The 27,014-nt window shown below is 48.4% G+C and overlaps 1 protein-coding gene and 1 pseudogene across 1 annotated transcript; one reads left to right on the top strand and one right to left on the bottom strand.

Annotated features, from left to right (window-relative positions):
* Window positions 1–2,927: 2,927 nt before the first annotated feature.
* LOC125534517 lies at window positions 2,928–4,104 on the bottom strand (annotated as a pseudogene).
* Window positions 4,105–13,467: 9,363 nt separating this feature from the next.
* Window positions 13,468–17,880, top strand: LOC125534515 (vicilin-like seed storage protein At2g18540). Its single transcript, XM_048697721.1, has 2 exons — window positions 13,468–13,531; window positions 17,295–17,880. The coding sequence occupies exon 2, from the start codon at window positions 17,297–17,299 to the stop codon at window positions 17,711–17,713; it is 417 nt and encodes a 138-aa protein (XP_048553678.1). The 5' UTR covers window positions 13,468–13,531; window positions 17,295–17,296; the 3' UTR covers window positions 17,714–17,880.
* Window positions 17,881–27,014: the final 9,134 nt, after the last annotated feature.

Raw genomic sequence — 27,014 nt, 5'->3', positions numbered from 1 at the left:
CACGAGAAAACCAATCTCGATGAAAGTACTCACGCGCAAAACAATTTTCACGAAGAAAAATCACAACACAGAGGTTTTGTAAAGATCCCTCCAAAAGTTGATACGGGTGTCTACCCTGAAAAACATATCGTGTTTATTTCATAAAAAAATAACCTCCCTTCAATACATGCACGTCCAAGGACTTCTTTTTCTTCTTGTTGGCATAAAGATCAAATGAAGCAACATCTTGTTTTCTTGTAACAGAAAATAGTTCCTTTAACCCACTGAAACTAGTCGTGACCGCATCATCCTCTCCTCCTTGAAGCGAAACGGTCCTCGGTTTCGAGTCAATCTCTTCAGTTATATCTTCATGTGCAGATTGAACGATGACCATTAAATTTTTAGCACCTTCGACCTTCTTTTCTTCTTCTTCTTTTTGCTCTTTTATCTTCTCTCTTCCCTTCAAGCAATAAAACGATCCAAACCCATGGGCACGAGGTCGTACTTCTTACCCTTCTTGACGGTATATATGTGCGTTTGACAATCATACACAACATCATGCTCTTTGTACCATGGCTTGCCCAACAATAAGTGACATGAAACCATCGGTGCCGGAATCACGTCACACAAAACCATGCAAAAATATTTTCCCAACAAAAACGGTACCTTTGTTTGATGTGTGACACCGAGCTCTTCATGACCCCAACGAAACAAGTATGGTTGTGCTCGTGGTGTCATTGGTAGATCTAGCTTCTCCACCATCTCGATGCTTGCAGCGTTGACCAAACTCATGTGGTCAATTGTCATGGCACATGATCTCTCCTGTACCACAACACGAGTATGAAAAAGCCCGGTCTAGCGACCTTTCTCCTCCAACTGAAATCCATAGCTTAACTTACTGAATGACGATGCCCTCACCATCATCTCCATATTGTCGTGAACGACCTGATGCTCTGATACCACCTGATGTAGACCGAACCTCGATGGCGAGATCCGATCTGTTGTTGCGGCCGATCTTTCACAACACTCCACCACCAATAGCCGCAACCTCTCGCCTGTGCAAGCGATGTACACAAAGTAGAGGGTTTGAACCTTGCGGCCCAGCACGAGAAAACCAATCTCGACGAAGGTAGCCACATGAAAAACAATTTCCATGAAGAGAAATCACAACATAGAGGTTTTATAAAGATCCCTCCAAAACTTGATATGGGTGTCTACCCTGAAAAAACAAATCGTGTCTATTTCATAAACAATAACCTGAGCTGTTTACAACGACACATGGAAAAATTTCAGCAGCCTCAAGCTTCTTCTTCTTTACTTCTGATGTAGCTTGAGCAATATCCCGCTTCTTGCGATCAGCCATATACTTCTCTGATGTGTACGAATCAAGTGGTACGAATTGTCCTCCACGAACAAAAGAAAATTCTCCAACTGAATGATATGTCAACTATCTTTTATCTGTCTATGGTTTTCCTAGCAGTATTGAACAAGTATGCATGTGCATAGGAAGCACGTCACGATGACACCATATCCACATAGAATAAACCGTACCTCCAAGCGATGCATGATCTTGACAAATTTGTCCTTCCACCAAAGCTCATACGGTTCTGGATGTTCAATCAACGGCAGGTTCAAAGCATCAACCATAGTCTGACTCACTAAATTCATCCCAGAATAGCAATTCATCAAGTTTGCACAACTCACCAGCCCTACACGCACACGCGTAAAGCATTGGTACCACGGCAAGGCACGCAATCAATCCTTCTTCGCCGACATCATCATTTGCGAGCTACAATCTTTCCTCATGGTAAAAGATTCAATAGAACTCGAAGAAAAATATTGTACCATGAAAAACCTTTGCTCTGATACCAACTGATAAGGACCGAACCTCGTGGCGAGATTCGATCTTTTGTTGCGGCCCGATCCTTCACGACACAACACCTTTAGTAGCAGCAACCTCTTACCCGCGCACGCGATGTACACAGGGTAGAGGATTTGAGCCTTGCGGCCCAATATGAGAAAACCAATCTCGACGAAGGTACTCACGCGCAAAACAATTTCCACGAAGAGAAATCGCAAGACAGAGGTTTTGTAAAGATCCCTTCAAAATTTGATACGGGTGTCTACCCTTGAAAAACATATCGTGTTTATTTCATAAAAAAATAACCTCCCTTCAATACATGCACGTCCAGGGACTTCTTTTTCTTCTCGTTGGCATAAAGATCAAATGAAGCAACATCTTGTTTTCTTGTAACAAAAAATAGTTCCTTTAACCCACTGACATTAGTCGTGGCCGCATCATATTCCTTTTTCTTTGTTAACATACGAGTAGGATTGCACAATGTAAAGGTGTTCACGTGGTGTCGTAGAAAAAAAAAGCCATGTTTAACATTTTGTGCCCCTTTTGACGATTCACTTGGCTAAGAGCATCTTCAGTCATGTACCTCTAATTCGATCTATCAAACGATCGCGGACGCGTCCGGTCAGTGACCGGGCGTGTCTATTTTAAGCCCATATTTGTCCATCTGCGCAGCCAAAATTCTCATTTTACTTTCTCATATGCTCGGCTGGTTGCACGTGATTGATGGAGATGAAAAGAGAAATAAAATAATGATTAAAAAAGAAAAGATGGTCTGGGATGGGGTCGCTTCCTACGTGGCGGAATGTCCGGGCGCGTCCGCGAGCCCTCATATCCTTCTCATATTTGAGATGTATACGAGGGTTCACGGACAGTCCGGACGTATAAGAATAATATGAGAAGTCCAATTGGGTCACGTTTTTCCTTTTCTCTTCTATCCGGTCACTGACTGAGCACCACTACTACAGTTGGAAGAAGAAAAACGCCATTGCTTGACTAATCACAAACGTTGCTCGACTCAAGTTGCATGCATTACTATTCCGTCACTGATGAGGTTTATCTAGAACACCAAAACATTGGAAATCACGAGGAAAAGTATCTAGAACAACTTGCCTGATACTCATGCGCTTGCTAGCCACGTCCATACATTGATACATGCAAATATAACCTGAAATGAATCGAGCCAGGTAATCAGACAATTAGTGTGGTGTAGTTGGTTACAGGAGATGTACAATTTCCCGTTCAAATTAGCACTAGATCGGGGCTGCGATGATAAAACAGGAGCCTCGAACTCGCCGGCAACACGCTGACTGACATGATGACGCTGGTCAGTTCCCGGCAGGCGGCGGGCAGGTGAGCACGAGGCCGCCGAAGTCGTCCCAAGCGCCGGTGGGGGCGAGCGCCCCGTCACAGCCACCCCACGGCGCCGCGAGCCCGTCGTAGAGGTGGTCCGTGGCCGCCGGTGCCGTCCATGGGAACCCGCCGAGCCCGAGGTCGAACTGCGGCAGGTAGACGGCGCCGTCGGTCAGGAACGGGAAGACAGGGAGCGGCGGCAGCGTGTCCTGCTGTTCTGGCTGCGGCGGTGGTGGCGAGCCGGAGGAGGGCGTGTGGGGCTCGGCGAAAGATCTGCGGCGCTTGCTGCTGCTACCGGAGCCGCGGCGGCACGCGCCACCGACGGGGACCTTGCGGAGCGTGCCGCCGTGCGTCCAGTAGCGGCGGCAGGTGCGGCAGTAGTGGCGCGGCTGCGTGGTGCTGTAATTGTTGTAGTAGCAGAACTTGGTGTCGGTGGAGCTGCACCGCGGGCACTCCAGCTTTTGCTGCTGCTGGTTCTTTTTTTTTTTGCTGCTGCTGGTTCTGTCCGTTCTTCTTGGTCACCGCGCTCTCCTGGTCACCACAGTTCACCACACGCGCGCATCAGTATGTACGTCGCTTGCCGGAGAAGAGAGAGATAGAGTGAGGACTGAGCAGAGACTGACCTGCGCGAGTGGTTGCTCTTTCTCAGCAGCGTCGGTGGGAGAGTCGGGGGCGAAGGGGCGCTTGGCGCCGGCGGCGGGGAGGAGCGAGGCGGAAGCTGGAGCCATCGTTTGGCGTGCGGGCGGGGCAGCGCATGCCGTGTCCGGCCCGGCCGGCTTAAAACGAGCTGCGGCCTGCGAGCGCGCGTGGTGATCACCAGCTAGCTAGCTCTGCCCGTACCCCGTAGCTAGGCAATTGCCTAGGAGAGGGAGGAGAGAGTGAGACGTAGCGGTCAGTGTGAGCTGGATGGGCGGCAAGCGGCGGCGGCAATCAGATGCAGGATGGAGCTGACGGATCAGGCCGCCTTAAAACGAGCAGCGGGTGTTGGCAATAGGGAATGTATCTGCTGCACCGGGGCAATTGGTGCTACCGGTGCACCGGGCTTATATTGCATATTAAAAAATATTCAAAAATCTGTAAAAAAAAATTAGTGCATTGACACAACATTATTGTATGTTGTCACAAAAATTCAAATCAAAATTCGAAACATTAAATGACAAATTTGACACCGAATAGTACATAACATAAGTTGGGCTTTAGTTTTGGCCTATTAGCACATTGATGTCAAATTTGTCATTTTTGTATCTCGAGCAATGTTTCGAATTTTGATTTGAACTTTTGTGACAACTTACATTGATGTTGTGTCAATGCATTAAATTTTTTTCCGGATTTTTCCGTGCATTTTTTAGTGTGCAACGGAGTCCGGTGCACCGGTAGCACCAATTGCCCTGGTGCACCAGATACGTTCCCGTTGGCAATAAGCCATGCTCCAGTGATGACGACTGGGCGTCGGGTGCGCCATGTGCGGTCTATGCAGGGCGTGGGCATAGGGATCAGTTGGTCCGGCTGTGTGTGGCGCGGTTGCGTGGTAGCTAGTTTTGCATGTGATGTGCGCATGCATAGAGTTAGTTGTGTGCATGCATAGTTTGTTAGCCAGGCCGTGGGTTAGTGGCGTTCTAGTTGGTTAGTGCGTGGGTGGCCTTGATGTGTGTGGGCGTGTGTTATTTAAGCAGCTGGTAGTCACCGTGAGGATGGTGTAGAGTCGAGTGTAGCAATATAGCCACTGTAAAAAGAAAAGGATTCGCGCGTTCGTGCGCCCGTGACGGCGTTTGTGCGCCGGTCTGGAATTTCTTGTGTCTTGTGGCTTCTTCTACCTTTAACCGAGGGTGAGAGAGGGCTGCGGTTCCTACAGCGGCCGGCCGCGAGCGGTGATCAGCAAGCTACACCCTACTCGTAGCGAGAAAAACATTTCTCCCAGGTAGGATGAGCTAGAAGGGTTGTGAGACGTAGAGGTCAGTGTGAGATGGATGGGCGGCAGCGGCGGCAATCAGCAGATGATGGAGCTGACGGATCGATGGAGCGACGGGAGCGGTTGGTCGTGGCCTACTAGTGGTAGTAACCTATGCGAGGCCGTGTGTCCGATGGGTGTCCTATATATAGAAGCCGGCGCGGTGACGCGGCATGGACGTACGGCCGGAGAACCAGATGCTCTCCTTGCGTTGTTAAACGTAGGATTTGTGGGAACTGGCTTAATCCTCTAGGAATGGTCTATCACATATATTTATAAGGTTACACAATATATAGTTTACACAATTGGGCTATGTTACAAAGTCTAACACCCTTCCTCAATCTCAACTTACTCCTGATGCATCTAAGAGGTTGAGATTGCGTTTACAGACCTCGAACATGGAAGAAGGTACAAGCTTGGTGAAGATGTCGGCAAGTTGATCCTTCAAGGAAATAAACTTGATCTGTAGTAGTTTCTGTGCAACACGTTCCCTCACAAAATGATAGTCAATCTCAATGTGTTTGGTTTGTGCATGGAACACTGGGTTTGTCGAAACAAACGTAGCACCGATGTTGTCAGACCAAAGAACCGGAGGATGTGACTGGGAGATTCCCAGCTCTCGAAGCAAAGACTCAGTCCAGATAAGCTCAGCAATCCCATTGGCAACGACTTTGTACTCGGCTTCTGTGCTGCTGCGAGAAACAGTGGCTTGCTTGCGTGCACTCCAGGCGATCAAATTAGGACCCAAAAATACAGCATATCCCCCCGTGGATCGTCTGTCATCCGGACACCCAGCCCAATCAGCATCTGAGAATGCAAATAGAACAGCAGAGGAACTAGGTCGCAGATGAAGACCATAGGAGACAGTGAGGCGCACATAACGAAGAATGCGCTTCACAGCAAACCAGTGCAAATCAGTAGGGGCATGAAGATACTGACACACCCTGTTAACCGCAAAGGAAAGATCAGGATGTGTGATAGTCAGATACTACAAGCCACCAACAATACTCCGATACTCCGTAGCATCCGTAGGAGACAGAATAGTACCAGCAGTAGCCGAGAGCTTATCAGTAGAGGACATGGGCGTGGGGGATGGCTTACACTTGAGCATACCAGCACGTCGCAAGAGGTCAAGGGAGTACTTCTTATGGGTGAGAGCTAAACTGCCACGAGACTGGTGTGCAACTTCAATGCCCAGGAAGAAGTGTAGCTGTCCCAAATCTTTTACCGCAAAATCTCTGCCAAGTGCAGTCACAAGAGCATCAGCAACCGTTGCAGAGGAGCTGACCAGAATAATATCATCCACGTACACAAGCAAACACACAGTCACACTGGGGCGCTGAAATAAGAACAACGAGCTGTCAGCTGTGTTTGATGATAATTTGTGATGATAAATAGTTTTTTTAGATAAGTTTGAAGCAAGGAGTGCTCAACTACGTGTAATTTAAATTCGAAAGAGCCCTCCATGCATACGTAGATGCTAGGCTGATAAGTTGGAGGGGTGGTGCCATATTGCATGGCTTATGCCTTGCATAGCTAGCAATGGATGTATGGCAAAGTACTCTAACAAAACCCACGTACTAGCTAGCACATGCATGCACCAGAACTTGTGCAGCGCTACGTGCGCGTACGTGGCTAATATATTCGCACGCCCGGGCCGTCGGTGTATATGTACGTACCCGAATACTCGCATACCGGCCGGCAGGAAAAGCATATATACCAGAATACGCGGTCACCGTACACCATGTCTTGGCTGGGCCCTTTGGCAGCCGTACGCCAAGGTACGTGCGCCATGATATTTGTTTCTTTTTTTATGTGCAGCCGTGTGCGCCAAGAAGAATTGAGGAGATAAGCACCAAGAAAAGGATATACGTAACAGAAACAATTCCTGAACGCGAAGATCGGAGGGGCCGAGCGATCAAGGCTTCGCAGGGTCCTACCCCTCTTGCTGCCTATAAATATACGGATCCCCGGGGAAGCAATCGAAGACGAGGCACGCACGCACACCGCCGCAAGGCCGTTGCCCTTCATCCACGCGCACCCATCTACACGCCTTCATCCACGCGCACCCATCTACACGCCGTAAGGCTGTTCCTCCACCTACGTAAACACATCAGGCGAACAGGTTCAAGAGAAGATCAACCATGGCGTTTCATGATGGTGAGACTACACGCTCGTTGCAGCGATCCCTTTGATCCTCTCCCTCCCGTTCTTTGTGGCTCGGAAAATTAAATTGGTTCACACAGTTTAATATGTTGCCTCGGAAAATTAGATTGGTTCACACAGTCTAATATGTTGCCTCGGAAAATTAGATTGGTTCACACCGTCTAATATGTTGCCTCGAAAAATTAGATTGGTTCACACCGTCTAATATGTTGCCTCGGAAAATAGATTGGTGCATCCAATCTTTGTTGCCTCAAAAAGTAGATTGCTTTGTTCGGTCTACAATTTTTTTTTTTACTCACAGGTTCAAGTTGCAAGATTTGTTGTTGATGCTTGTTGCATAAAACAAGCAAGTAGAATATAGGTACAGGTCGCGACGCACAGATTGCGACGAACAGGGCCACTGTGAACAGGTTCACGGCAAAGGATACACAGGCGTACAGGTTTTGCATCACGTTCTTGGAGGAGACGGCATGGCGGAACCGGAGCTCGCTGACGACGCACCCCGAGTCTCGCTTCTCCCTTCATGACGCACAGATTGCGACGAACAAGGCCACGGTGGACAGGTTTTGTGTCACACTCTTGGAGGGGACGGTGCGGCGGAACCGGAGCTCGCCGACAACGCAGCCCCCGCCTTTCCCATCACGACGTACAGATCCTTGGTGGAACCAATATCCGCAACGACGGGTCTAAGACCGGTTCTTCCTTTAGGAGGCCCGCGTACCCGACGAACAGGTCAATGGCGTACAGATCCATCACTGAACCGAAGATTGCAACGACGCTGTCCAAGACCGGTCCCTCCTTCGAGAGGCGCACCCACCATGGCGGACAGGTCCTTAGTGTACAGGTCCATGGCATCGCCGGCGCACAGGTCACTCTTTCGCGTAGTACCAGCCCAAGGCGATGCGGCCTTTGCGACACCACTTTCCACGGCCCTGTGAGGCGGCGCCTTTGCCTTGGCAGACCGCCAAATACTTGGCGTCAAGCCAAGATGAGGCGCCAACCACTCCGGCCACGCCAATGTGAGCGCGTGTCAGTTTATTTTTACACTGACGCCGGTCTCCCCAAACCGTTACTCCCGCAAGGCGTAGCCTCTTGAACACCCCGATGAAGCAACTGGTTATCAAGAAGTCTGAGCCGAGCGCGACTCATGCTATCCCAACACCAACTACTCCAACGCCGCCAAAACCGACGAGGCACGACGGCTAGGGCGGGCGCGGCCACCGCTAAGGCCACGCCACTTGCGGCGCGTGTACCGACGAAGACACGGGCTCTGCCGCTACCACACACACATCACCATCATCATGCATGGAGGACGAGAAGCAAAGACGACGAAGACGACCACACAGCTTAATCGGAGGTATCTCACGGAGCAACCCGCGGGAGTAATTAACCGGGAGTCTTTCGAGGCCCCGGGAACCAGGAGACCGCAATCGCCATAGTCAGGCTGGCCGCGCTAGTAGGCCACAAAGCGCACTTTTTCTTTACGAGATCTTGTACTTTTGTTTCTCCAATGAGATTAATGAAATTCTTGTTTCCCGCATCCTTTTCATTGTGTACTCAATACACTGGCACGCCCGCAATTTTTCATTTCCCCTGGCGCGTAGAGAGATAGTAACACGACAACCATCGTTGTTTGTTATTATTTTTCGTGTCAAACAAGCTGTCGACGGAACGAAGCCATGAGTACGAAGAGCCGAAGCAAGGCGAGCATGCCAGGCACGAGGCGCCTGTTTCAGTCCATATAGAGCCTTCGTCAGACGACATAGATGATGAGGCTGAGCGTGATCAACAAACCCTGGTGGCTGTCGCATGTAAAACTCCTCTTCAAGCAGCCCATGGAGAAAAGTATTCTGCACATCAAGCTGTCGAAGAGACCAACCACGAGAGACTGCAAGAGACAGGAGAAGCCGAATAGTAGTAGGCTTAACAACCGGGCTGAATGTATCCTCGTAGTCCAGACCCTGACGCTGTTTAAACCCTCTAGCCACGAGACGCGCCTTATAGCGCTCAATAGATCTGTCCACATGTCTCTTGACTTTGAAAACCCACTTCGAATCAATGATGTTGATGCGAGGCGGAGGGGAACCAGTGTCCATGTCTCATTATGCATAAGAGCATGGTACTCTTACTCCATAGCAGCCCGTCAGTGAGGAATACTCATAGCGGCCTCATAGTTGCGTGGTTCATCATTGGGATCTGCAACAGAATGAGCAAGACAGGCAGCCAAATATGTGACAGTACCATCATGACGCTGCTTGGGTTGAACAATACCGCTGCGGCTGCGAGTATGCGGTCGTTGCGGTGCAACGGGAAAAGGAGCCGGCGGCGCCAATACTGGAGACGACGATGGCAGGTCGGGCGACGGGGGCCCAGACGAGGACCCAGGCGAGAGCTCAGGCGAGGCCATGGTAGGCCTAGCTGACCCAGGTGAGGGGGGCGGCAGGGACATATGGGCAGGCGATGGAGGCGATGACGGAGGCGAGGCCGGGCGTGGAGACGGTGACAAGGATCGCTCGAGCCGCCCAGGTGAGACCGTCGGAGACGTGGGCCGCGCCTCGGCTGGTGTGGGCCGCGCCTTAGCTGACACCGGCCCAGGTACGGAGGCCAGCGCCGGTCCAGTTGCATGGGCGGGCGTGGCTCCAGAGACAGGGTCGACGACGGGAGTCGGTGCATGCACGTGCACCGACCGATCAACGTGCGTCACAGGAGTTGCATCCGGAAGTAGTTCCAGGCGAGCACCATGTCCAATACCTGCACTATCGTTAGGTAACAACACAGGCGAATATGCAACATCTTCAAATTGGCCAAGCATAATAGGAGATGAATGCATAGATGGAGGTGTGGTGGGTTGCTGCGGCATGGCGGAAAAGGGGAAGATGTTCTCATCAAAGACAACATCCCGGGATATGTAGACACGATTTGTTGGCACATGAAGGCACTTGTAGCTTTTATGAAGAGAACTATAACCCAGAACACACATTTCTTAGACCGAAATTCAAGCTTTCTATGATTATATGGACGAAGATGGGGCTAACAGGCACACCCGAACACCTTAAAGAAGGTATATCAGGAGTTTCATGTAAAAGGAGCTCAATAGGAGTTTTCATATTAAGGACACGCGTAGGTAGTCGGTTAATAAGAAAACATGTTGTAGTAAAGGCATCGCTCCAAAAGCGAAAGGGTACAGAAGCGTGAGCCAGGAGTGTGAGTCCGGTCTCAACTACATGTCGATGCTTGCGCTCAAGATCGCCGTTCTGCTGATGTGTATGAGGACATGATAAACGATGAGAGATCTCAAGCTTATTAAAGAAAGTGTTGAGGTTGCGATATTCTCCCCCTCCCCCCAATCGGACTGAATATGGATAATTTTATGCTTGAGAAGACGTTCTACATGCACTTGAAACTGAATGAATATATCAAACACATCGGATTTTCACTTAAGAAGATAAAGTCAGGTAAAGCGACTATAGGCATCAATAAAGCTAACATAATAGTTGTGACCACTCACAGACGTTTGGGCGGGACCCCATACATCAGAAAATACAAGTTCAAGAGGACTCGTTACTTGACGAGTAGAAGAAACAAATGGTAACTAATGACTCTTGCCTTGTTGACAGGCATCACACACGCACATCTCCTTATTGCTAGACTCGATAGGCAGCTCATGGCGGTGAAGTATATGGTGAACTATGGGAGTGGCAGGGTGACCAAGGCGAGAGTGCCACTAGGATGGTGACACACGAACACCACTGAAGACGCACGGGGCGGATGGATCCTCCAAGCGGTATAGGCCATGGCTGAGGCGACCATTAAGCAGAATTTCCCGGGTGGCTCGGTCCTTAACAAAAAGATGAAACGGGTGAAATTCACATAGGACATTGTTATCAAGAGTGAGCTTTGGAAGAGATAACAGATTAAGAGTCACCGAGGGGACCCGTAAAATATTATGAAGATGAAGCTGCCTAGATGGATAACTAGTTAAGAGAGATGCTTGACTAACATGAGAGATGGGCATACCTACACCGTTCGCGGTGTGAACCTTGTCGTGACCGTAGTATGGCTGGTGGGTGGACAACTTGTCAAGCTCGTTCGTCATATGATTCGTGGCACCGGTGTCCATATACCACACAGGATCAATCGGGTATGACGGTGTAAAGCCGTGTTCGACACGTGTATCCTTGCCCTTGGCGGCAACATGAGCAGCAGGAGGGCCAAAATCCGCCATGGAAAATTGACGCTCATTACCTTTTCCATCATTACCGATACCCAGGAAGCTCCGTTGAAACCGCTTGTGGCACTTGGAGGCGAGATGCCTCTCACGCCCGCAGAGCTGGCACCGCACGGGGCCTCCGCCCGAGGATGGTGCCGGGGAGTTGGCGACCCGGGCAGGCGACGAAGGCGCAGGGGGGCGCTGGCCACGCGATGCCCAAAAGGCCGCTGGCTGGTCGGCGATAGTGGTAACGGAGGGCGAGCTTCGATGCGTTGCTCGGTGAAGAGCAGACGGGAGAAGAGCTCGTGCGGAGGAAGCGGCGACTTGGCGTTGTGGACGGCCTCGGCAAGGTTGTCGTAGTCAGCATCGAGACCCTTAATAACGTAGCCGGCGAACTCCTCATCAATCAATGGTCGACCAATGGAGGTCAATGTATCCGCCAAGACCTTGATTTTGTTGAAGTACGTTGTGGCAGATGAGTCCAGTTTCTTGATATCATCAAGCTTGCTGCGAAGAGCCATCGAGTGGGCGGTGGAGGTCTGTGCAAATGCATGCTCCAGAGTCGTCCACGCATCCAAGGAGGAGGCAGCGAAGAGGAAAAGGCCATCAACCCCATCTCCGAGGGAACCCTGGATGGTGGAGAGGATCGCTTGGTCTTGCTGCACCGACACATGATGCGTCGGGTTAATGGCCGGGCCGTGGACGGTGTGTATAACCTGCGGCGGACACGGCAGGGAGCCATCGACATAGCCAAGGAGGGAGCGGCTGCGGAGCAGCGGTAGAACCTTGGCGCGCCAAAACAAATAGTTGTCCGGCATGAGACGAGTCGTGATTAGGTTGTCGAAGTGAAACGGTCCGGAGATCATGGCGGCGTCGGTGGTAGCAACAGCGGAGACCACAGGGGCTTCGGGTGCCACACCCGTGGGTTGATCAGTGGAGGCCCCCGAGGCCGCCGGCATGATGGCGAGTGTCGGGGACGAGTCAGCAGTGGCCGTAGGTGGCGTCATCATCGCGGCGGTGGAGGCCACCACCGTCGGCGGTGCGGGAGACGGCGGGATCGGAGCCGAGAACAACGAACCAACGGCGGTGGTGCCGAAGACTTGGGGCCGCGGCGACGCACCAGCGTGGGCGGGAAGATTGAGAAAGGCGGCCAGCGTCGCGGGGATGGCCCCGGAGCTGGCGGAACCGGAGGCGGAAGCGGTCATGGCAGCGGCGGCGACGGCGGCCCTAGGGTTGGGGGCACGGTGGCGGCAGCGGCTGAGGTGGAGGTGGAGTAGGTCCTAGGTTTAGGCTGATACCATGTTAAACATAGGATTTGTGGGAATTGGCTCAACCCTCTAGGGATGGCCTATCATATATATTTATAAGGTTACACAATATATAGTTTACACAGTTGAGCTACGTTACAAAGTCTAACATGCGTCCGAAGGCAGCTTCCTCCACCGTGCACGGTGCACCCGGCCGTGTCGGCGTCAGCGTCGCGTTCTGTATATGTCTGTCACGGTGCACCGGCGAGGCAGACACGACGCGCGCGGCCATGCGTCTTGGTATTGGTAGGACCGGCGGTCAGTTTACCGAGGAAACCAAACGGCCGGCGGCAATTTTGACTATTTTGACCTGTGGACGAAATCAATTCACAAAATGAACTGCCCGTGAAACTATTTCACAGCACTGACCCTTTTGTGTAGCGCCCGCCACGCAGGCGCCACACCCTACGGTGCAGCGCCTAGCTCGCGGGCGTTGCACGCCAGTCCACCGTGGCGGTCCTTGGGCCCGCACCCAGCAGTGCAGCGCCTCCTAGCTAGGCGCCACACATGTAATGTGCAGCGCCTAGCGTTCGGGCGCTGCACTGTGACTTATCCAGCGGCTGGGCCCCCCTCCCCCACTCCCCCCACCCCACACACCCCAACCCGAGCTTTGCCCCCTCTCCCACTCTCTCCCCCACTCAAATCCTCTCCCAAAACTTGCAAATTTGAAGAATTTGTCCGTGGATTTCGAAGTCATACCCTCCCTCAAGGTAATCTTCTCCGGTCCCTTGTTTTGATCCAAGTAATGCTAGTTTGGGAAACCCTAGTTTTGTTTGGATCTAGAGATTTGCATGGAGATGTGAGATCTTTGTTTGCCAATTTCCTATGATTAGGCTTTGTTAGTATGTTAGGGTTATTCTTATGGGTGTTCTTATGTTGGTGCTAGGGTTATGGTTAGGGTTATTGTTAGGGTTAGGGTTAGGGTTGTTGTTTGATATATATGTATTAGGGTTTGTATTCCGTGTTAATCCTTAAATTAGTACTCGTGGAAGCAATGTTACGATGTGTTGTTTGAATGCTTATAGGGATGGGAAGAACATGTGTGTTTGTTCATCATGGGGACAAAGACGCCTTCTTGAAAGGCAATATTGAACCGGATCCGGATGAGGTAGATATGTTGTTTGATAGTAGTCCTAGCTATGCGGAGCTCTTGCAACAAGTGAGGAAAGATTTGAATTGGATGGACCCTAGTGATATCGTTGAGTTGGAGGGAAGGCATAATGTAGGTTTTGGAATGCACATCCGTTGGAAGACAATGCGTATCAACTCGGAGGAACGTTGGGTTGCATACAAGGAAACGGTGGCCGATTCACTTGACAAGGCTCTTGAGTTATTTGCAACGAAGAAGGTTGATTCAAATTTGCATTTGGACTTGAACCGGAAACCCTCCCCTTTGGTTGCTAGTAGCCCCCCACCCTTGAAGCGAGATGAAATTGTTGAACCTCTTTTGACCCAAGAAGTGAGGCCAACATTGAGCCCGTTTACAAACAACCAAGATGAAGCTTTGCAAGAGGACAATGATGAGTATGCAGACGATGACAATGAAGTTGATATCCATGACAACAATGTGGGTGATCTTGACAAATATCATTTGCAAGAGACAATGGACCATTCCATCCCTTTTTCCCGTGCATATGCATCGGATTCGGATGACGAAGGTCCCGATGAACAAGTTGATGAGGAGGGGTTCACGGTGAAGGAGGCCGAAGCTTTCGAGAAGGTATTCGGTCGGGATCACAAGACACCATTGTTCAAGGATGTTAGTCTCGCGGATGAAGCCGTTGTGGATGGTGGCAAATCTATATCTCTTGGGGTTAGGCCAAGCTCTCACCGTGATTTGGGAGATGACAAGAACCGGATTGGTAAAGGGAGTAAGTTCGAAACCTTCTTGGAATTGAAGATGTGGCTCGACAACTACTCGGTTATGCATTATCGTCCACACAAGGTGGTGCATTCGGACGTCAATGTGCGCTACACGGTTGCATGTGTATGTGAAGATGAAATATGTCCGTGGATTGTGCGTGCAAGACCATGGAAAGGAGGTCCCGCTTGGCACGTAGTGAGTTGTGTGCCAACTCACATGTGCCGAGGCAAAAGGGTGGATGGCAAGATTGTGTCCCAAGACCACAGACAACTCACGCCTGAGTTCATCGCTTACAGGCTCTCCAACTCAATATCCACACTTCCAACAATGAGCGTCCAACATGTCATTGACCTTGTGAAAGCCATATTTCATTACAAGGTGAAGTACGGCAAGGCATGGAAGGCGAAGCAAGCCGCATTTAAGATGTTGTATGGTACTTGGGAGGAAGCATACAACCGAATCCCTAGGTTGTTGTTAGCCATGGCCGCCACAAACCCGGGCATGGTTCATGTTGTCGAGCCTCATGGGCACCAAACAACGGTTTATGAAGGAAAGAAAGTCCGAGTATTTGGCCGTGCATTTTGGGCGTTCGAGCAATGCGTGAGGGCTTTCGAACACTGTAGGCTGGTCATCTCCATTGATGGCACGTTCTTGACCGGACAATACAAGGGCACCTTGTTGGTTGCGATAGCAAGTGATGCCAATAACCGGGTGTTGCCATTGGCATTTGCTTTGGTTGAGGCGGAGAACAATGACAACTGGGAGTGGTTTATGCGTCTTTTGAGGACGAAGGTGTTACCCGCTCAAAGGAAAATTTGTGTCATATCGGATCGGCATGCAGGAATTCTTAACGCAGTGGAGATTGACATTCCCGGGCATGCTCCATTGCACCATCGATGGTGCATGAGGCACTTTTGTTCGAACTTCTATAGGGCATGTGGCCTTAAGGAGTTGGCCGATGATCTTCAAGATTGTTGTCTTGCTTTCTCCGAGAAGCGGTTCGCCACTTTGTTGAACAAATTGCTCGCACACAAAAAACTTGATCACGGGGGTCAAGACTTTATGAATAGGCACATTCCCCACCGGAACAAGTGGGCACGTGCTTTTGATGAAGATGGCCGAAGATACGGTCAAATGACAAGCAATATGGCCGAATGCTTCAATAGGGTGCTCAAAGGTGCACGTGGATTACCTGTGACGGCAATAGTTCAATACACATTTGACAAGATGAATGCGTACTTTCTAAAGTACTCAATGGAAACTGATGCACAGATGGCGGGTGAGAACCCGCGCAAGTACAAGTACAAGTTCCCACCCAAGGTTGATGAATGGTTAGAATTTCAATCACGAAAGGCGGACTCAGAAGAAGCTATATTATATGACAACGAAGAGTGGAAGTATGAAGTGAAAGAGCCAGGAGGAACCACAAACGATGGCCGGCAACATGGAGGTCGGGCTTTCAAGGTGTCGTTAACACAATGTGATTGCTCTTGCGGGAGGCCATTGTTGCTTCATCTCCCATGCTCACATTTGTATACCGCCGGTCGCGTTAGAAATGTGGACATCAATCACCCACGCACCGTGAGGGAGTTGGAGTTCTCAATCATGACGGTCAAGAAAACATGGCTCCCCACTTTCACCCATACTTTCACCAATCACAATGGCCGGAGTACCATGGAGTTCAACTATGGCCGGATCCGGAGTTGAAGGTTGTTAAACGTGGTAGACGTAAAACAAAGCGTTTTAGAGGCGACATGGACGGATGGGGCCATGGTGGCCGCCGCGAAGCGGGAAACGATCAATTCCAAGAGCCTCGTGAGAGCTCCCGTTGTGGGGAATGCAAAGGTCATGGCCACAACAAAAGAAAATGTACGAAACCAAGGAAAAGGTCCAAGAAAAATGATGCAAGCACTAGCCAACAAGGAGCTACACAAGGGAGACAACCAAGTGGTAGCCAACAAGTGCCAAGCCAACCAAGAGGTAGCCAACAAGTGCGAAGGCAACAACGTGGTAGCCAACAAGTGCCGAGGCAACCAAGTGGGAGCCAACCTAGTGGTAGCCAACAAGTGCCAAGGCAACCAAGTGGGAGCCAACCTAGTGGTAGCCAACAAGTGCCAAGGCAACCAAGTGGGAGCCAACCTAGTGGTAGCCACCAAGTGCCAAGGCAACCAAGTGGGAGCCAACCTAGTGGTAGCCACCAAGTGCCAAGGCAACCAAGTGGGAGCCAACCTAGTTGTAGCCAACAAGTGCCTAGCCAACCAAGTGGTAGCCAACAAGTGCCAAGCCAACCAAGTGTTAGTCAAAGAGGATCTAGGCAACAAAGAGGTCGGCAACTAGGACTTACAAGAGGCCGTGGTGGTGGTAGTCTAGGCCGTGGTGGTGGTCTTGGCCGTGGTGATGGTCTTGGCCTTGGTGATGGACTTGGCCGTGGTGATGGACAAGGGCAAGGTCGTTATAGAGGAATGTTTGGATACCTCGATGGACCATTTCCGTATGTTGCTCACTAACTATAATGTTTCAAATGTTCTTGTTTTCCATAGGTTATTTTTTTTCATATGTTCCATTTGTTTGTATTGTCTTTACTAACCATTATGTTTCACTCATTGTAGGTATGGCGGCTTCCCAACCCAACAAACCAACAATGAAGGAGGATGGCGAAGATGAGATGGCGGGATGGTGGGAGAAGGCTGCGAAGAAGCTTAGAGAGGAGGATGCAGCCAAGCTAAAGAAGAAAAAGGAAGAGGAGCTTGAGGAGAAGAGGAAGGAAGAAGAGAGAGCGTCAAATGCGATGCGCGCTAGGGAGCAAGCATTGGTGAGGAAATGTGAGGAGGCACAGAAGAAGCGTCTAAAGGATTTTGAAGAAGGAACCATAAAGCTTTGGGCAATTGCAGCTGAAAAAAAAGAGAGGGAGGAAAAGATATTCATGGAGAGGGTGGTTAAGGAGGCCCACCTCATAAGGAAAAGGGAGGAGGAAGAGGAAGAAGAGAAGAAGAAGAAGAAGGGAAAGGGGCCTTGCTCTACGCAATAGAGCTATGTCATGAACTACTATCTCTCCTCTTCGATTTGGTTGTGAACTACTATGTGTCATGAACTACTATCTCTCCTCTTCGATTTGGTTGTGATCTACTATGTGTTATGAAGTACTATGTATTATGAATTAGTATGTGTCGTGAAGTACTATGTGTCGTGAAGTACTATGTGTCACAGTTCTTTGCTTGCTATGTGTCGTGAGCTACTATCTCTCCTCATCGGAATATGTGTGCGTTGCACTGTACAGTGTGGCGCCTCGTTGCTAGGCGCTGCACTGGCTGTAGCTTGCAACCAGAGTGTTTGCTCTCTGGTTAGCTCAGTCCATGTGTGCAACGCCTCGGCTCTAGGCGTCACACTGTATAGTGCAGCGCCCAGCAGCTAGGCGTTGCACTGTAGAGTGTGGCGCCTCGGTGCTAGGCGCTGCAGTGGCTGTAGCTTGCAAACAGAATCATTATCAGGTAGAGATGAGGAAGGGAGAGGGGGACTTGGTGCACCCAGAGGGTGATTGTCATGGTTCAGAGTTCAATGTGGTTGAGCAGGGAGTTGAGGTCACCCTCGAGGATCCAGACCAGTTCAAACATGTCGAGACTGCCAATGTGAATGATCAAGATGAGGGCTTTAATGGTGAAGCTAATGAAGATCAAGTTCAACATTATGAAGACAACAAGTGCAACATAGAGGACCAAGTTCAACATTGCTAAGACATCAACTCCAAGTTCAACATAGAGCTAGTTCCTAAGACATACAAATAAAGGACTATGGCTGGTTCCTAAGAAGAGCTAGTTCCTTGAGCGCTTTTTGGCTGCTCCCCCCCTCTTGCTGGCTAACTTCTTGACCTTCCTAGGAAGAGGAACACGCTCCCGCTCCGGCTCTGGTTCCTCCACGTCATCGACGTCGTCATCCAAATAGTCATCCAAAGCCGCCATCCGCGAGGTGCCGACCGTCCTTTTGCCTCTTTCGGTGAAGTCTTCAGGTGTGTACTTGTTGATTCCCTTTCTAGGCTTTAGTACGTATGCAGACCTAACCTGGTACGCCCCCAAGGTCATATCATCATCAGCAACCTATGCAAACAAAAGATATGGAAAGACCGTGTGTGAGGATATAGTTAGCAATGCATCAATTGGATATATATGCTCATGCCATACCTCTTGAGTGACCACACCCACATCCTCATCCTCCAAATGATCACCATGGCTCTGGACCGAAGCGGGATCTGATGGTGTCGCCGACCTAGACCGTTCTGGTGATACATACTCGGGGTCACGACAACCAAAAAGGTTTGATAGCCGCCTTAACTTTTGGCCCTGGCGCTGCAACATGTACAAGTGAATGAGACATCGAACGTAGCAACACATGTTAAGTGCTACTTTGAAGGAGATGTGAACCTTGATGAATGCTCGAAGTGCACCTTCTCCATCGCTTTTGCCAGTCGGGGTTGTTTCAAGAATAGTCTCGGTCTCATCAGCTGCTTTCTTGATCTGGGCACTCTATGAACAGAAATGGTATTAACGTGTTAGGCAAGCGAAGATGTGAATAGTGTGAATGAAAAGCAAAGAGGGCAAATACCACAAAGTTCATCATTGGAGCTGAAGGGATCACTGAGTTGCCTTTCCTGACTAATGCGTTGTACTGGTGTTGGGCTACCTCATCAAAAACAGTGGGTTCTTCCAAAATCTCCTCAGCATACGCCGGCTTGCATACCTCCACACGGGTACTTGCAAGAAACCATGTGAGATAGTTGTTGAACGCTACAGGGCAGTGCTCACGAAGCTGGACTCCTTTTCCAGCCCTAGCTTGCTCCACACTAAGCGCAAACTGTACGACATACTTTCTATGATGCTTGGCCCAATCCTTAATCTTCCGCTGCCTTTTCCTATCCAACCTGCAAGTTAGAAACATAATATTAGTAGCATCGAAACCGCCAAGAAGCTGCTAAGTACTCAAGGTTAATTATATCTTACGCGTGTAGCAACTTGTCCGTGTCCTCCCACTCCGGCGGATGTGCCTGGAACAAACCAAACTGACGGCGCACTCAATGTGGGAGGTGAAGCTCAACCGCCCAGTTGCATATGAGTGGGCACCGCATACGCCAGAGATCCCTATCCCTAGTGCACATCGGATTCAGCCTGAACTCTAAAGGATCACCAAAACTATCTCCTGTTCCATACGGCTCCCATATCACCTGCAAAATGGGATAGAATGCAAAATTGATATCGAGTTGCAATAGAAGCATCATAATCACTTATGCCATGTCAATTCACCTGCTCAGGTGTGATCGCGTCAAGCTCACTCTGGTACAACTTGTACATGACCGAGGGATCATCTGTCATCTCATTTATCACATCCCACTTGTAAGCCCAAGTGGGTAGCCATAGTAGGTCGCCTTTGTCGTCCCAATCATCGCACTTCACCTTCTTCGGACGTCCAACCGGCAAACGCTCCCAGCTTCCTATGGAAAGTGCGAGCAAACAACCACCAATACCTCCAGATGACCTACAACAGGCTTCGTCCAACTGCACATAAAAGAGAACATGGTTCAATTAAGAGCAAGATCGCATTCATAATGTAGCAATGAAGTGAAAAAGAAACAACTTCATACCTGTCTATACAAGTAAGGCAGTGTCGCCGAACCCCAACTCCATTTGCTATCGAAGACGGTCAACGCCTTCAGCCACATCCATGGAGCATTCTTGCCTGTGCCATCAGCAAACATAGTCCTGGATATCACATACCACATGTAGACACGAGCATATATCTTGACCGTGTCCTCATCAGCTTCCGGTGGGCAAGTACCAAAGTGCTCAGTAATCCACGTGAAAGTAGCACCGGCTGCGACTCTTTCCTTCTTCTTGTTTTCTGCTGCTGGTTCCGGAGGCTCCGGAGGAACCATACCGATAAGGGCATGCATCTGCGCGCGCCACCCATCGGAGTCGGTGCTCATACATAGAGGATTCCCATCGATAGGAAGACCGGTGATCATAGCAATATCCTGGAGCGTCACTGTCATCTCCCCGGTCCGTAGATGGAAACTATGTGTCTCCGGCCGCCAATGATCAATAAGCGCGGTGAGTGCTGGAGCATTGTTGGGTGGCGTCGACCGTCTGACCATATGAATGAAAGGGAGAAGTCCTGTCTCCCTTACATACGATGTGTATCGCTCATCATAGCGCATCCACCCAAGGGTGACCCCGTGAGAACGAAGCTTCAAAGGTGCAAGCGCCTACAAACAAACAATTCATAACATTACATATGGGGCATTTGTGTTTGAAATAAATACGAAATTCATAAAACAGGCCACTTTCATTATTACCCGCTGCTCCACCGCCATAGCGTACGACCGGTGTTGTTTGTCCCAGTGATCATCGAGAAGCCAAACCATCCTAACAATTTTGAAAGAAAGCTTTCTTGTCAACACGATTATCTTTTCAATACAAATAAACTAAAGTACGCCTACTAAATGCAAAATACAAAGCATATGTATCCAAACCATTCTTGCCAATACAAATGTAATTTCAATAAACTAAACTAAGCCTACCTCATGCAAGATTCAATACAAATATCTTTTTCATATAAATAAAATGTCAACCTATGTATCCAAACTATATAAATAACATGTCAACCTATGTATCCAAACCACATTCTAGTCTAACAAGGATTCCCCAAATCGAATACATGCAAGATTCAAACAAAAATTCCCTAAATCTAATACACACAAGATTCAAACAAGGGTTCCTCAAATCTCCGAAATAGCATACATTCTATGGATAGAAAGAAGGGGATCGGAGAAAAGTACCTTCTAGGATGGATTGATGAAGGAATCAACGGGCCAAATCGTCAGATTTGATGATTTTTTAAGAGGGGATTGAGAGGGGGAGAGGAGGAAGCCGCCGGCCGCCTGTTCTGTAACTCCTCTGGAACGAATGGGTGGGGTGGGGGGGGGGGCAGCGGGCGGCTGGCATCTAAGTCACAGTGCAGCGCCTGCGGGCCGGGCGCTGCACATTACGGTGCAGCGCCTAGCTCTGAGGCGCTGCACTGCTGGGTGCGGGCCCAAGGGCTGCCACGGTGGACTGGTGTGCAACGCCCCCGAGCTAGGCGCTGCACCGTAGGGTGTGGCAGGCGCCACACAAAAGGGTCAGTGCTGTGAAATAGTTTCACGGGCAGTTCATTTTGTAAATTGATTTTGTCCACAGGTCAAAATAGTCAAAACTGCCAGTGCATGGGAGTAAAAACTCGGGTGTGTTCTGGTGCAGTTCGCTAGTCTCCCATCTGTAGTACTACTGATATCTTGAATAAAATTGTTAGAAGAAGACAAAAAATAGTTTGCTCCAATTTGTGTAGTAGCTCATTACCCCTCTGTATGAAGTGCAATTTGTTTTGCGCATTTCAAAATTCAGTCGACTACATCAACATCTGCAGTGTGTTTTGTCCTCGGATGTGGTTCACTTTTGAGTGATGATGTTCACTTGCGCCCAACATGAAAGTGTAAAAAATTTAGCGGAACAACAGGATAGTAATGTGGTTCACTCTGATATATGTCGCGTTTCATTTACCCTTGTCTCCGCGGTCCACTCTTGTTCATAAAAATGTTGAAATAAACTCACAAAAACTTGTGTGAGAAAGTTTACTCTCGACAAAAGAAATCATGAAGTTCACTTGACTGTCTGATGCAGTGCGGTTTTCTGTCTGAAGTAGTGCGCTCATCTGTCTGATGCAGTATACACGATGATTTGGGTGTTACGAAAAACAGTGTCTGCGTTTTGGTATTTTTAAGATTGCTCTTAAACCGTAAAGAATTGGAGAGAACGTTCTACATGAAAAAGTTGTGCCTCGACTATATCTTTCCAACAACGTATAATTTGAATAATTTCGGCCAACAGTTTGTAAAAATTTCGCGAAAAATGGCCGCTGCATCTTGTAGTCAGCCGTACGATTTTCAAAATTAACTAAAAACCGTAAGGAACCTCAAAAACATTTCAACATATGAAAGTTGCGCCTTGTCCGTAGCTTTCCAACGGCATATCACACGCCTCGTTTTGACAAACAGTTCAAAAACTGAAGCAAAAACAGTACGAAAATTGAAAAAAATTCAAAAAAACAGAATTCCGCGATTTACTAAATTTAAAACTGCTTTTAAACCGTAACGAATTAGAGAAAATAATAGATATGAAAAGGATGCGCCTCGACGATATCTATCCAACGATAGATCATTTGCTTCATTCCAGCTAGCGGTTTAGAAGAAAACGCGAAAAAACGCTCGCTGTCATTCATTGTGAGCCGCACAATTTTTGAAACTGCTCTTAAACTATGATCAATCTCGAAAAGTGTTCAACTTGGCGAAGTTGCGCCTAATCCATAGCTTCTCAACGGTATATTACACGCGTCGTTCCGATAAGCGGTTAAAAAACTAGAGCGAAAAAAGTAACAAAAAAACAACGCGTGCAGTTTTTCCGACACGAAGTTCACTAGTCTGTGTTGCAGTACCTTTGCTACTGAAAGTACTGTGCCCTCACGTTAAGCGTGCAGTGCAGAAGTGTTAGCAGAATAACTATTCTCCTAATATTAGCAGAATAGACCGGCTGTATATATTGATGTTGTCCAACCTTGCCATATTTGTTTTGTTGTTCTTGGGTTCTTATTGTAAGTGCATCTAGTGTCCCTTAGTGATTTTGGTGTATTGAAGACTTATAGGTTAAGGGACTGCTGCGTTTGTGAGTGTACACAGGTCTATAAGTCTATGAGGAGTTTGATATTTACAGAGAAAGTCGACCCCTAAAAATGAAGTTCTTCCGACTGAAGACTTCCGATTTCTGAAGACTTTTTGAAGACTTTGAAAGTGAAGAAATTGGTGTGATCTGAAGACTTGGTATTCATTCGAAGAACATAAAGCATGAAGACTTTTGTTTTCATAGTTTATCTCTCTTTCTTGAGTCATAGGAACACCTTACTGTTAAAGGGGCTCGAGGAAACTAAGGAAAAATTTCCAAGTGATGCTCAACTCAAATCCCACCTACCAATCCCTTCGAGTGAAGCCATTGGAAATCTCATACAGTCAGTCATATTCTTCAGTGACAGAGACGAAGTTCCTCTGTGTCTGAGGAATTTGCTCTGACTGAGGAGTTAGGGATTCGCCAGTGCGGATTGCCTACACAGTGAGGAACATGATAGCCCTGAGGAATTTGATACTCAAAATTCCGAATTGTTGTGCTATGCGCCACCTGTCCCAAAATATCTACCCACCTAACGGTCATATCATTGAAGGGCATTTATGTCTTATCATCGTCGGGCTGCTCCCTAGGCTATAAATAGCCGCCCCTACAACCACTAGCTGGTTGGCTGCTCCGAGAGAAACTGACACTTGTCATTTGAGAGCATCCCATCCTCCGAGGACTTGGGTGAAAATCATCAAGTGAGGAAGCCCAAACCCAAACACCTACCAACCCAAAGTGATTGAGCATCACTGAAGAAATTAGATCATGCGTGGATCCGACACTTGTTACCTTTGAAGACTGTGCATCTTCCAGACGGTTAGGCGTCATGGTCTAGAGCATTCAAGAGGAAATTGTGGATCGCCGAGTGACCGAGTCTGTGAAGGTTTGGAAGTCCTGAAGACTTACCATGAGTGATTGGACGAGGTTTGTGTGACCTTAGCTCAAGGAGAATATGGTGAGGACTAAGTGTCCTGAGCTGTGTGTTCAGGACTGGGTGTCCGGGACTGTGTGTCCTCAGGTTTAAATACCTAGACCCTAACGAGACTGTACAACTGTCACAACAGTTGGAACTGGTCTACCAAATCATTGTCTTCACTGAGCTAACTAGTTCCATTTCCTCAACCCTTCCATTTCCTTATTTATGTGTTGTGTGCTTATTCATATATGTTTGAAGACTTTGACTGAAGACTTTCTCTATTTCCTCAGCTCAATTTCTTCAGTCTGTCGTCTTCATTCTGTTTATCCCGTGTTTACGCTTTCTGTACTCTGTGCTTATTTTCATTTCATCATGAAGACCATGCTCATGTTCTATTATGTTTACTTCTGAGTACTTATTCCGCTGGAAGTAGTTCTTCACTCAGGAATTTCCTCACCCTTGAATTCCTTAGTGAAGAATTCATAAAAATCGCCTATTCACCCCCTCTAGTCGATATAACGCACTTTCAATTGGTATCAGAGTAAGGTACTCCTTGTTCTGTGTGATTTTGGTTTAACCGCCTGGAGTTTTAGTTATGTCCGACTGCAGGTATGATCAAGGTTTCTGCTGGGTGTCCTACCTTCGATGGACGGACTACCCCTACTGGAAGAATAAGATGCGCATGCATCTTGAGGCAATTTACAATGATCTCTGGTATTATGGAAAATGGTTCCCTCTGTCACTCCTACCATCAACGCTGCTGATGTGAAGATATTCAAGCAACTCGGCTCTCAAGTGAAGAACATCATATGTGGCCAATCTGAGCAAAGGGCAGTATGGCAGAGTGAGTGCTTTGGAGACAGCAAAGCTTATCTAGGACAGGCTGTCCAAGGTCAATGAGGGAGTCTCAACACAACATGAATCTCGAGTTGACGTTCTTCGCAATCTCTTCAACCGCTTCAAAAGACTCGACAATGAAAATGTTCAGCAAACCTTCGATCGCCTCACTGACATCTCAAATGAGCTTCAAGCCACTTGGTGCCACTGATATCACCGACCATGAGGTGGTGAAGAAATTGCTGAGATCGCTTGATTCCTCATTTGATACCTTGGCATTGATGATACAAGAATGTGGAGACTATATAAGTCACTTGATCCGCTGATATCCTCGAGAGACTAAACACTCATGAGTTCCAGCTTGCCGAGAAGAGAGATCTCTATGGACCAAGTTATAGTAGATCATGGGCTCTGAAGGCCAAGGCAGTGTATGAATCTGAAGGTGAAGATTCTGGCAGCAGCCTTGGTGACCCTGAAGAACTGAGCCAGGGAGCTAGCAATGCTCGTGAGGAAGTGATGTTTACTAACACAACCTTCTTCTTGTAGACGTTGTTGGGCCTCCAAGTGCAGAGGTTTGTAGGACAGTAGCAAATTTCCCTTCAGGTGGATGACCTATGGTTTATCAATCCGTAGGAGGCATAGGATGAAGATGGTCTCTCTCAAGCAACCCTGCAACCAAATAACAAAGAGTCTCTTGTGTCCCCAACACACCCAATACAATGGTAAATTGTATAGGTGCACTAGTTCGGCGAAGAGATGGTGATACAAGTGGTATATGGATGGTAGATAAATGTTTCTGTAATCTGAAATAATAAAAACAGCAAGGTAACAAGTGATAAAAGTGAGCGTAAACGGTATTGCAATGTGTGGAAACAAAGCCTAGGTTTCATACTTTCGCTAGTGTAAGTTCCCTCAACAATACTAACATAATTGGATCACATAACTATCCCTCAACATGCAACAAAGAGTCACTCCAAAGTCACTAATAGCGGAGAACGAACAAAGAGATTATGGTAGGGTACGAAACCACCTCAAAGTTATTCTTTCCAATCAATCCGTTGGGCTATTCCTATAAGTGTCACAAACAGCCCTAGAGTTCGTACTAGAATAACACCTTAAGACACAAATCAACCAAAACCCTAATGTCACCTAGATACTCCAATGTCACCTCAAGTATCCGTGGGTATGATTATACGATATGCATCACACAATCTCAGATTCATCTATTCAACCAACACAAAGGACCTCAAAGAGTGCCCCAAAGTTCTACCCGAGAATCACGAAGAAAACGTGTGCCAACCCCTATGCATAGGTTCATGGGCGGAACCCGCAAGTTGGTCACCAAAACATACATCAAGTGAATCACATGATATCCCATTGTCACCACAGATATGCACGGCAAGACATACATCAAGTGTTCTCAAATCTTTAAAGACTCAATCCGATAAGATTACTTCAAAGGGGAAACTCAATTCATTACAAGAGAGAAGAGGGGGAGGAGAAACATAAGATCCAACTATAATAGCAAATCTCGCAATACATCAAGATCGTATCATCTCAAGAACACAAGAGAGAGAGAGAGAGATCAAACACATAGCTACTGGTACATACCCTCAGCCCCGAGGGAGAACTACTCCCTCCTCGTCATGGAGAGCGCTGGGATGATGAAGATGGCAACCGTAGAGGGATTCCCCCTCCGGTAGGGTGACGAAACGGGTCTAGATTGGTTTTCGGTGGCTACGGAGGCTTCTGGCGGCAGAATTCCCGATCTATATTTCGTTCTGGAAGATTTAGGGTACGTGGATATACATGGGTGCAGGGAGGATGTCGGAGGAGCC

Source organism: Triticum urartu, chromosome 2 (assembly GCF_003073215.2).
Source record: "Triticum urartu cultivar G1812 chromosome 2, Tu2.1, whole genome shotgun sequence".
Lineage (NCBI taxonomy): Eukaryota > Viridiplantae > Streptophyta > Magnoliopsida > Poales > Poaceae > Triticum > Triticum urartu.
This window is presented reverse-complemented; position numbering and strand designations above follow the sequence as displayed.